Below are 12,914 nucleotides of genomic sequence, written 5' to 3' on the forward strand. Positions count from 1 at the left end.
TCAGTATTCTTCAGCAGTGCTGCTTTTTAAGTTGTGCAGAGGATGTGTTAAGGGCTTTTTGTATAACACAGGATGCTAAGAGGGAGATGAGGAATGAGGCACAAATGAGAAAACGTGGAGCACAAAGTCATGACCGAATCATGATAATCACAGACAGGAATGAGTACTTATAGTCCTCTTCAGGGAGTACACACACACTCAGTGACTTACTTGAATAGGTATAACACCTTTTTTAAGCAAACAGCTTGAGCCTACAGAAGTGTGTGACATGTGAATGAAGCAGATGTAAAAGCACATGGACAAAGAGAGAGGTCAGTTAATGTTTGCTTAAACATAAGATTTGGTAAAGTGACTTTAAATTCAATATGATCATTAGGGGATAGATACATCGCCTCTGGTTTCATAGGCACAGGTGACGTCTTAAGATCTTATGACCGAATGTGCATCTTCTACTCATCGATCCTTGAAGCAGGCAGGCTAAAATAGAAGACGCCACGTTGGGTTACACTTTTGTCAGCTAAATAACAAACAACACTGGGAGTCTTCAGTCATCCTAGCAGCTTTGTGAGGCTGTACTAACAGGCTACTTCCAATGGTGGTGGTGTATTGGACTAAATTCTAATGCTAGCTTGGCAACATGTTTAAAATGACTCTACTAAATATAGACAAATGCTGATGTTAAGCGGGAAGGCTATAATGTTTACCATGTTCACCATTTTAGTTTAGCGTGATAACATTTGCTAAATAGCGTTAAACAGCTGAGGCTGATGGGAATGTCCTTCATTTTGCAGGTATTTGGTTATAAATCAATATTTAAATCAAATTTTGACCAGCTAATGGCATTAGATAAAAAGTTAAGTGATCACGAAAGTTAAACAATTCATCCAAAGGGGGAACATAGATAGGCCTATGTGTAAATTTAAAACTATCCAACCTATAGATGTTGAGACATTTCACTCAAAACTACACCTGTCAACTTTATGGTGGCACTAGAGGAAAAGTCAAGGGATCACCAAAGGCTGAAGGATTCTCTGGCAAACATAATGTACCCAAAGTGATGGAACGACCAACTGACTGCCATTGCCATGCCGCTAGCATGGCTAAAGACTAAGAAGTGAAAATAGCCTGACAGATCTGTTTTTCTATGTTGAAGATACAGACAGAATCTAGCATAAACAACATAAATCTATAGATCTATAATGTCTGGGGTCAACAGTACAGACTGCTGCAGGTGTAATGGTTGGGGAATGTTTTCTTGGGCTCCTCAGTACCTGCTGAGTGTCACTTAAAAGCTGTTGCAGACAATGTGTATTTCTTCATGGCCAGAGTCTACCCTTTCCCTAATGCTTCCAGCTGAATAGACTCAAAAGGGTTCCACCAAAGTGACATTTATTTCAGTTTACTCTTATAGCCCTTGCTCGCCCTTGATCTCAACCATGGGTGGAACAAAATGTTAACAACATAATGAACTGATCCCACACTAAATATGCTTTTGACTATACAAAGTGAAATTGAATTAATGATATAAGGTAAACACAGACCAATCTATGTCTTTATGGTTGCACTTAAGCCTTATAAACAGCATGTATCCTTGCCACCAGCTCCTGGTGGCAAGGATACATGTAACAGTACATGTAACAGTAAGAAAAGAAGCCAAGTAGATAGTTAAACTTCGGGAAAATGAAACACATCATGAACACAGAAACACATCGCCTCATGTGAGTGTTGCATCTGCTGACTGACTGAATTTTAAGGGAAGGTGATGCAACTTAACATCAGCGAATCACCACATTCATACCACAGCCTCGGCACTGCTGCGGAACACTGTGAGCTCTCAGTGGCTTAAGGTGGGTTAAAAAGGATAAGGCTGCTGATATTCAATATTTTTCTAGCTGTCAAAAAAATCCCATGAAAAGACCAAAACCAACAATGAGTTTATCCAAATTACAAGTATTGTCTGTGCATTCATAGCGTGACATCCAGTGGCGTGCTCCTCTGTGAAACAGAGCTCATTGTTCCAAAAAACGTTAAAAAACATGTCAGTGAGACACAATCCCACATACATCACTAATGCAACAAATGTATTAATCCACAGCTGAAAATAGTCCCCAACAAATACACAATTTACTCCTAATTAAGGAACATTTGCTGAAGACTAATGTGCCTGGCTGATTTCGAAATGATTGAGTGAATATTTGTGACCTGTTTTTAAGGATTTACATCTTCAGCAGGAACAAATGGGCTTGTGGCTGAGTTCCTAAATACAGGGTAGAGAAGTCAGGAATTTTTAAAAGACGGATTAGCACACTGTTGGTTTTGGCCTTGAATTTGTGGACAGTAAGAACAATACAGAATAATGGCAGTCTTATATTTCAAAGTGTATGTTAAAATCTTCAAACAACAAACCGTAATAAGAGGTAATCAACAAAATCAACCTAGGACCACGCAGCTGGAAGATGTTTGCCCTTAGACATCTTCTTTGCTTGTTTACAGCTTTATTCTGAGTTAAGCTATCACGACACATATAGTGGATTAGTCCATGCTTGGGGTGGTATCAGTCTCAGCCAGTTTTCTATTCTTCATTAAATATTTACAACATGTTTCATAATTAAAATGGCTCTGACAACCAGCTCAGATTTGGGAAGAAATCTGCTGGATGTCTGTGGGGCACAAAAGAGGGCGCTATTCTTCCAACTCAAGGGGAGACAAATTGCAACGTGACTGGGCGAAATATGGTCATTCATTTTGATCAGTTTCAGCGCTAATAATATCAGTGCTATTAGCAAGATAGCTACCAATCATCTCCAGTACATTCCCGGTTGTTTACGTTAATTAGACAAATCAGCATACCAGCAATTAATGTAACAATGATATATTGCTGCTCTAAATGTAGCACCTGCAGTATATGCTGTATAAGAGAATTTCTTGGAGCTTGGCTTGTTGTTATCAGAAATAATTTCTGTGGAGAATGAGTCCTTTGGAGAGCGAGCTGTTTAAATGCAAATGTGTTGTCCCCTCCTCTCATCAGCCCCCTAGTTTGGACAATAACTTATCTCTCAAGATTTGTTAAGATGAAAAGGCCTGTAATTTTCCGCTGCTGTGAATCACACTTTTCAGATTTACAGTGTGTACAACTGAAAACGGAAATACTGACAAGCAGGCTGCCTGCTTCTTCACTATCAGGCAGTAGCATGCAAATGCACTGGGAAGACATATGGAAAAAGACAAAAACACATACAGCTTTGGTGCTTTCTTGGCTATTACACCACTTTTACACACACATCTGACATCTAAATTGCTGCTTTTGACTACACTATTGTGCCATGGTGACAATCTGTTACTTCTGGTAAGCAAACACTACTATTACTTAGATAGAGCATCGGCAGCCCCCTTGGCTACGTGGGTTGCAGCATCAAACTGAAGGTGATTTCAATAAAGAGATCCTGATATTAGGTTAATATTGGCGGTTGTTTGTTTTATTTTAAGGTTGTTTGTCATTGATTAAATCTACCAAAACAATGTGATTACCAAATTTTGCTACAGTATGTTGCATTAAGTTAAATTGAATAAAAAATAAATATATTTTAATGTAATTTGCATTAATGCCGTAACAATAATTGGCTTGCTTTCACAGAATTGGTCGAAGTTCATCATTTCTGCTATTTACTTCTCTGAGCTGTTAGCTATCAACTCTTCAAAGAAGCATGTCCCCAAATTTTGCTTCTTTGTTCTGGCGTTGACATTAATTGACAGCCTTTGCAAGCAATTACTGAACCATATAACATCTCGGCGAACACAAGCTTTTCTCCACTTTCAGTTCAGAGTAAGTACAATACTGACAACTGCTCAATGAGGAAATAACAAGGAATGATGTCCTTTGTCGTTTTCCTCACTTGTTCTTCTATTGCTCCAATTAAACCCCCACTGCTTTAAGTGTCACCCTATCTAGTCTTTAGTGTTTTAATTTACCTGCCTTTACCTCACCTCTCAGTGTTTGTCTGTGTGTGTATAAATGTGTCTCTGCCACATCTGCTCCTGGGGTGAAAGCAGCACAAACGTCATGTCAAGCGAAATATCATATAAGGTCTTTTGATTGACAGATGAACAGAAGGTCAAGCCACCAAGCTGTGACGGGTTGGTTCGGCTCAGGTGTGCAGGTCAGAGTCCTGAGCCTTGATATAAGGAAACCTGATAAAGTTATAACAGAAACGATAAACTTTAGTTTAATAACAGTTGTGACCTACGTGAGACCACAGTAGTCTCAATGTGTCAGGGTACTGTCAGGAGGTCTGCATGTATATGTGAATGCCAAAGACATTAAATATAAATAGACAGAAATTTTACCTGTATAACATTTATGTTTTAATTTTATGATATATCTTGCAATAGGATATTTTCTATTTTTTGAATTAATCTAATGAGTTGAGAACACTTTCAAGCCAATAACTTCCTCCACTAAACAATAACTGATTACTATGTATTGTAAATACAATTATAAACTACAAAATCAGTGTTACTATCCTTAGAGGTTATGCTGGATGTGGTGTCTAAATATTACAGGTCTGATTTAAGTAGCAGACCTGAATCTACATTATGCAGTATGAAGACAAAAAAAATACCTTAAACACCTATTAAGAAAAGCCACAATGCCCAAATCATGTTACTGTTGTGGTTAATTTCATTTTAATATGTCTGCTGAATATATTTTTTACCACACTTTCACAGCCATTTAGCATATAGGTCTGAAGAGGTGCAGCCAGGTTAAATTTATTACCAGCATATTAGATGCCTGCTAGATGCAGGCTTCACCCACGGGGAGCCTGATAATGGACGGGAAATGTATGATTTAAGCAGTCCAGCGAATGCATTAGAAAGCAGTTGCAAGTGTCAGTTCTCAAAAGTGTGCTGCATTCATGAAAGAACATATTTTTCCACATGGCTGTCAATCAGCCATTGAGTGTGTCCAAATACGTATTCTGCAAATTAAAGGCATTTCCAGAGTTAATGTTATTATTCAGGTAGCTGGTAGAAGGGTGCATAATGCTGAATTTCTGTGAGCACAAGCAGTTACACACAAGGACATACTCACAAGGAGCACATAACACTCACACTAAAGCAGCAACTAGAGATTAATTTTTATAACAAGCGCAATATTGTTATAAGGAATAGCTCTAAGGGTGTTCGAGTTGTAAATGGTGATTCTAACTAAATGTATTAATACTTACTGATAAGCAATTGTACTGTGTTTAAGACTCTTTAAATTAAGACCAGGTAAAAGATGAGTCTTGAGACAAGAAGTATTTAAACCGTAATCTTTGGTCATAATTTTTTGGCTTGACATAGTAGGCACAACGTTTAAAACATTTTAAAGCAAAGGTTTTAGGAAATATTGCTATAATTGCTCTCTTTCTTGCCAATTATTAATTAAGAAGATCAATCCCACTCGTAAATGTGTCTGTTAAAGCTACTAGTCAGCAGTCGGTCAGCTTAGTTTAGCACAAAGACTGGAAACAGGGAAACATCTAGCATGGTTCTGTCTGGTCTAAGCGTAACAAACAAAATCAATAACAAAATCTGCCTACCAACATACTAAAGCTCACTTATTAAGTTATATCATGTTTGTGTAATTAAGGAGCATTTTACTGTGTGTTCAGACAGAGTGTGAAGTGAAGTTTAGAGGCGGTGCAACTGCACATAAAGTCAACTGAAAGATATGATTAGAATTGGCCTGGGGATGGCTTGATTTGACACCAAGACGGGAATCCCAGGGGCTTTATGAACCGCCTTCATGAACATACAGAGGCGGGAGGACAGAGATACTAGAGAGAAATAAGTTAAATCAACACACAAGCACACTGCCATAGACATGACCCGTGGATCCATTGCTAGTTAGCTTACAGTTGTACAGTTTTTATATTACTATAGCCTATGGGGCGGATAAACAAAATGGCTTTTGTGAATAAGTCCCTTTGGGTTTAACACCAACTCCTTTCGATCCAAGGCAAGTAACTAAGTCCAGCCTTTATGGGTAATTGATGGATCCATCTCTTTGGTGTATCCCCTGTTGGCACTTTTGTCTTTTGGGCTGGCTCTTGAATTAAGTACACAGACGCTGTCTTATGGATTGTTTGACCCACCAAAACTTCCTTACATTTATAACGGCTTATTTTAACATGGCAACCCTTGCCCTTTTACAATATGTCAACTTATAGACCCTTTACAAGTCCCCTATTGCTAATTGGTACTGATATCGCTGCACTATACAAACATAAATTATTAAAACTAATTTCTTTTTGTCAAACATACAGCATGCCATGTATGTGTTTATGGTATTATGCACTAATGTGTGAGTGTGTGTGTGTTTGGCTGCATGTGTTTAAACACACTTCTCTTGGTCAAACATTACAATTGATTTAACCCAGCAATACAACATCCCTTTCTGTTCATTATCAATATGCTTTGTGAAAAAAAGCTAAATCCATTTCTCACGACTCGCTCTCCATCCTCCTCCCCAAGCCTGTCGACACAGGAGGGAATTGAAGCAGAGCCTCTATGAAGTTGCTGCACTGTCAATTTCCCACTGATTCAACCACAAAAGAGAGGCAACACACACACGTCCAATGCGTCAAAGACATACGTAGGATTGTGCTTCACTTTTAGGAGATTGTGATGGGTTTTTTGTTCTTCTTAGAAACAGAACAAGCTGTATTTTGTATGAGTAAGATCTGTTTTAAATTGACTGATAATCAAAGGAGAAATACATAGAGAAACAGTGAAAATCTGCGTTGATGATGTTTGAAAGTAGCTTAAATTAACACATCACTTTAAGTTGGTGTGTTTCACTATGTTTAATTGTTAGCCGCTAACTTCTACTGCCTGCCATTTGGTGTTGGGCAGGTAGTGTACAGTGGCTGTATAAAAGCATTTTGCTAAAAACTGCAGATTCTTGCTGCGTCAGAAAACATTCCTGATGAGAGGTGGTGAGAGTGAACTAAAAGAGTAAAGTTGCAAGCTGGAAAACCAAAACAATTAGTTAGAAGATGCTGAAATGTTCCATAGAACTGAGGGGAACTGTAGAGTTAGGCAATAATTATCACTGTGAAGGAATAAAAGCAAATGGTTAGACTGGTGGTTCTAAAACTGGGGGTCGGATGGCATGGGGAAAATATGGAGAGGAACTAAGTTGAATGGACATGATTTATGTAGGGAAATAAAAAACAGCAACACTTTGCTGATGCTATCGTGCTGACCTGAATAATTTCTTTTATTTCAATCAAATTCAACTGGGACCTTTTCCATTTGTTGCTCCCCCAATATTGTTAATGATTGATAAGAATTCAATCAGTTTACGTGTAGTAAACTTGAACTTTTTTCAGCTTTTGAAAGGGGACAGAAAAAGTTTGTGCACCACTTAGACGCACAACTTGACACACTGATAGGAACTTTGAGGCCAACAGATTTCATGGACTCACAGACCATTTGTTTTAGCATTAACATCCAAATGGGCTATAGGGAATGTGAAAAGTTGTTCGGTAAAATCTGAAGGAGAAGGGAAAAGAAAAGGGACCCTACAAGGAGAAATGAAATGTCACTGCAAGAAATGGTATTTGGACAAACTAATAACCATAAACAACGTAGATCCATATGACCTGGCTGCCTAAGACTGGATTACAGACCAAGATGCACTACCTCTATTCAACTTCTACATGATTTGTGAGTTTAAAAGTTATAAATCACTAGAAGCTCATGAACAGTTTTGCGGTGGCTGGGTACAAAAGCTGCTCATTCATAAGCCGGCAATCTACGAGAGCAGCCATACCTGTAGAGTTAAGGTGGCACTCCTCTTTTTGGTTCAATTATTAAACCAAACCAAATTCCAAAATTTCAAAAACATTTAGCTATGTTATTAGGCCGTGGGTTTAATCTGTCACAATATAATGAAAATTATTTGCTATAACACTGGACCTTCTTAAAAAAATGCAGGTTTTTCTACTTGCAGTGGGCAGATATATTTAGTATTTGGTTATATCGAGTAGAAATGAATGGAGACATGATTTTACAGATCAGTCCTACAGTGTGTGCATAAATAGAAGGCAGCGGGATCGCAGCGAGATCCTCACAACATGGCAGTATAAACAAAACGTTACCCATAATTCAACTCGACAACGTTAAGGCAACTTCACATTTCCTAGAGAACGCACATATAGTGTACTGCACTGTCGCTGAGGTTGATAACAAATGTTCTTGTCCTTCTTTTTTGCATTTTGGAAATTTTATTTCAAGCTGTATTTTCCTGTATTTTTTAGTAGTATCTGGTTGGGTTTCAAGTGATTTGTCAGTACCTGTCAGTCTGTTGTGTCTCCCTGCGCCCATGAGTTTTTGTTACCTCTCTTCTCTGTCTGGGGGGAAATGAGAGGAGTGTGTTCTTCGTCTCCAGTTAAGTCAGTCTGTGCCTACCGTTGCTGTCATGGGGGTAATTAAGTGTTTCCTTGCGCAGTAATTGCCAATTTAATCTCCTGTGCTCACCTCCTGATTTGTAGTATCGGATCTGTCAGTCAAGCTGGGCGTGGTTTCCATGGGGATAAGAGAGGTCTAGCAGTCATTCATTTCAACCAATGGCCAAAGTAAATTACCTGTAGCCTCCTAAACAGGGTTTCTATGGAGAGCCAATTACCCAAATTGTAATTGTGCCAGACTAATGTGTCAGGCTTTTACCTCTTAAATTAATTGGGTTTTTCGCTCTCTCTCTCTCCCCCCCATCCCACTCCACCCACCTATTCTACCCCTCTATGAGAAGAAATGTCCAGGAGTAAGCAGAAACAGGTCCTGTTTTTTTTAAGGATGCTAGCAGTCAACAAAGATCTTCTGAGTAGCGAAGAGGAAACATTCAAATGTGTGAATGTGTGTGTACATACTTTGTCTTGTGGCAACCTGATACCATGGCCATCGTAGATACACACTGAATCTTAAGGGTCAGCTTTCAGATGGGATCCCTTCCACTTGCTTCCTCCTCATCACTCGGCTGCAGAGACCCAGGTGCATCCATGCCATCCTTCAGGCGTAGCCCTACTTTCTTTCCCTCGAGAACACCTGTTCAGCTCAACGACACACACGCAAACATAAACACACAAACAAAGCTCCCTCATGTAATGCTTACATTATGACACAGGTGACTTGAGATGCACTGGCCAGCACTGGTTTAGATGCTAATACAGTTTGACTTGCCATCCACCCAGTGGAAACATTTGAGTGGGAGTCAATCCTCATTTAGTTCCCTGTTTCTTTTTATTTCCTAGTTAAAGACGTTGGAAAGTGGGCCGCCAATGAAGAAAACATGGCATGCTTCAATCTCCATTCACTGCTTGGATTAAATCAACTCTCATCACTGCTGATCTGCCGTGAGGAATGGGATTAATCAATCGTAGACAGTACATCTATCTGCAAATTAAAAACTGCACTCATCATTGAACACGCAGCTCCATGGTTGTGGTGTTATTTTGGTGACATGTTGAGTGGGCGGCTTTCTCACAAAGAGAAACATCAGTCACACAAACCTCAGATGAGTAAACTGACCAGTTTATGGAATGTGTACCAAGAGGGAAATATAAGGCATTGCCAGAAAACTGCTGTAAATAAAAGTAACTACAGGTTGGTTAGTGCATAAAACATGACTGTAAGGAATTTTATAGTAGAGATGACTTTGTATTGCTATGTTGAACTGGCCTTTATGACCTAATTGTTACGGCTTGGGCTGTATGGCTGCTTGGGAGGTGTGTTCTCTCTGTGCAGGGGGCGTGGTAGCTGGCTCGGCACCTGGCTCTCCTCTACACCTGCAGCAGATCAACTCATCACCGCTGTGCTCTTAAGCTCCAACTTCCTGGAGGGCCAGTGCCAGATTGTTTTTTGCCATCCGTGGTAACAGTTGTTTGGCCTATTCAGACGATTCTCGGTCTACTCGAGCCTTCGCCTTAAAGTTTGTTCCTAACTGTTTTTTGTCTCTTCATTTTGTTTCCAGACCTCTGCTGCCTCGCCAGCCACACTCCTGGATCTACAAGCTCTCTAGCTTCCCAGCCTGGCCTCCCCAACCCTTGCCTAGTTATTTTTTGTTCTCAAGAATAAAACCTTTTTTCACACCTTCACCGGGTCTGTGTTTGCACCTGAGTTCTACCACCACCCAACCTTAACACTAATACTTCAAAATGTGTATTTTATATTTTAATTTAAAATGTTTAAAACAACTCATTCTAAAATAGCTTGGATTTTACATGTTTAATCTCATATCTTATTTTTACCATCACAGATACAACTGTGAGTTTATACATGGAATTTTTGCAGCTCACATAAAACAACACAGATAAGATTTCCTAACCATGCTTTCCTTCCAAATGTGATAAATCCACCGTTATTTCATCTTGACTATGTATTCAAATGTATTAAGGCTGTGTCAAACTGTGATTTGTTCAGGTTATGTCGTAAAAGTTGACAACAAAAAAACACTTCAACACTTCAAACTCAGAAATTATCATAGTAATGCTGCCAGTGGATTCCCACACTCAAACCTCTGATTGGATCAATATATTGTCAGTTAATTGTTTGGTTGTGAGGTGGGATTTAATCACCACTGTTGCTGACAGCTGATTATTCCATAATGTCACGACACTGAAAAAGACAGACAGACACAAAAATAATAGTGTAGTTGTGAAACGATCAAAATGTTCTGATTAAAGGTTACAAATCAGAAGATATGTATGATGTATTTGAGGAATGTAATATTTAATGGTTGGGTTTGACAGATGAACTCTGAGAAGGACATTGCATTTCACTGTTTGTTGGTCTCTCTCTAACAGTGAATACAGATGGATTTTTAGGAGACATTTCTTTGATCCAAGATGCTGAGCATCTCTGCTGGCAGCCGTCTTCTCTGTCTTGCTCTGAAAAAGATACAGCAGAGATTACAAAAATCAAATGTGATGGTTAGCAGCAGTGCATGTTGTGTACTTCACATGTATGGAATTATGTTGTGTGCATTAACCATACCAGGATCTGAAGCACAGATGGTGTAAAAACTGAAGGCTTATATTTTATAGAATGCATTTATCTGCAGTCACTGATGAACAAAAGATGTGTTTATCGTAATTATACATAAAACGTTTATGTTTCTGATTAAAATATATAAATAAAACCATATATTGAGTGATAACTTTAAAACAGAAGTTATGATGGCTACATCCAATCTGATATTGTATGTAGTAGTATTTGGAAGAGACATTTGTGACAAACTCAGTACCACTGTGTGCATAGTAAATGCTAAATTGTGGCGTAATAACTCAACAGCATTTTAAATCATACATAATTAACTACACATAAATGGATTAAAACCATAGTAACTAATGTTGAACATTAAATCATTAATTCAATTTCCATGGTTTTCAGAAGAGGTGAAAATGACTTCTCGAAAGCTGCAGAAGCTTGAATGATTGGTCTTATATCAATTGTAAACTTAACATTGCATGCTGAACAGTGTTTTCTTCATCCATTTCAGAGTAACATCTGTAATTAAATGTGCACGTAAGCTTTGTGAAGTTAGGATGTATGTCAGTTAAGAACCTCTGTGCGATTAATTGTAGTCATCTCACATAGTGAAGATACGCGTGTTTTAAAAAGAAGTTAATCTCAATTAATCTCTCAACAATATAAAATGCGTGAATATTTGCCTTCCCCCCTGCTGCCCCGCACCTCTATTAGTCTGAGTGAGAAATCATGTGTTGACAAAGTGATACACATGCTGTTTTTACTACACACATTTGACCTGAACAAATCCTCACACTGCAGACATGGTTACTGTGCTGCTCTTTGCTGCCCTCACATGCCTTTAAAAGGAACTTTCTTCAGCTTTAGTGCAATGCCTGCACGCACGCGCACACACACACACACACACACACACACACACACACACCAAAACAGTCTGACTTCATGAATCAAAGAATGTCTGAGCTAAACGATTGCTGGTGGGATGATTATGCTCAATGTAACTACATGTACAGCACCTCTCACGTGGCAACTTTAAAATGGATCCTTCTGATTCAGCTTTCCATTGCAGACAGAGATTAAATTGTCACATGCTCACCTGAGCCACTGGGTTCCAAAGCAAGATAACCATCCAACAAGGAGCTGAACCCTATCAGCCCCCCCATGGCAGCATAAGGGACATCCCTGCCTATGGGCTGGCCACGTGCCTCCCTCTCTAGTTTTGTCTCAACCTGCCAAGAAAATAATGTGATTAGAGTTTGCAGCTTTATTTCTGTGAACAAACTGTAGCAATATTGTAAATCTATGTGTAGCATTAGCCTGATTTAATTTAATTTTTTACACCAAGGACCTGTGTTTGATGTTTGACTCTACTCACCAGGGTCTGGTGGGCAGAGCTGGCCTGGCCACACAAACAGGTGAAGGGGCTCTGGAACCCAGAACAGGAAGTGCCTGAAAATGAGTTATTGGGAAACAAGTCTGCGAAAATGATCTTGAACATGAACTACATATGTTACCTAGATTCCATCTAAGTACGCTGCCATTGTCTTTAAATGTAGTGATTTCAGACTCACACTTTTTGCACAAGTGGCCAGTGGCTTCACTGTGATCCTGAGGCAAGTGTTTACACCTGCAGTGGACAGGGTTTGGCCCAATCCGGGGAACATACTGGTAGGCAGGACAATGACATCCTCTGACCCTGCATGGTAGGGTGAGGGGTCGCTCAGATGGAACCACTTCAAAGTCGGTCTTATGTTGCTTGTACCTGGACAAAATTATGTTACTCCCAAGTGTGTTTATTTATATACGGCTGTGCGTGTGGTGGAGTGTAGGGGAGAAGGATGTCTGATTTCATTTGTTATTGAGAAATTTACTACCTGTGTGTA

General features: G+C 39.2%; 1 protein-coding gene across 1 annotated transcript; it reads right to left on the reverse strand.

Annotated features, from left to right (window-relative positions):
* Positions 1-10,749: 10,749 nt before the first annotated feature.
* LOC123976665 (protein FAM221A-like) lies at positions 10,750-12,763 on the reverse strand. The gene is made up of 4 exons (XM_046059011.1): positions 12,603-12,763; positions 12,407-12,457; positions 12,128-12,260; positions 10,750-10,931 (listed from the first exon to the last, which is right to left on the reverse strand). Exons 1-4 carry the CDS (start codon positions 12,693-12,695, stop codon positions 10,774-10,776), a joined length of 435 nt encoding a protein of 144 aa, XP_045914967.1. The 5' UTR covers positions 12,696-12,763; the 3' UTR covers positions 10,750-10,773.
* Between the last annotated feature and the right edge of the window lie 151 nt (positions 12,764-12,914).

The sequence above is a fragment of the Micropterus dolomieu genome, linkage group LG09 (genome assembly GCF_021292245.1).
Source record: "Micropterus dolomieu isolate WLL.071019.BEF.003 ecotype Adirondacks linkage group LG09, ASM2129224v1, whole genome shotgun sequence".
NCBI lineage: Eukaryota > Metazoa > Chordata > Actinopteri > Centrarchiformes > Centrarchidae > Micropterus > Micropterus dolomieu.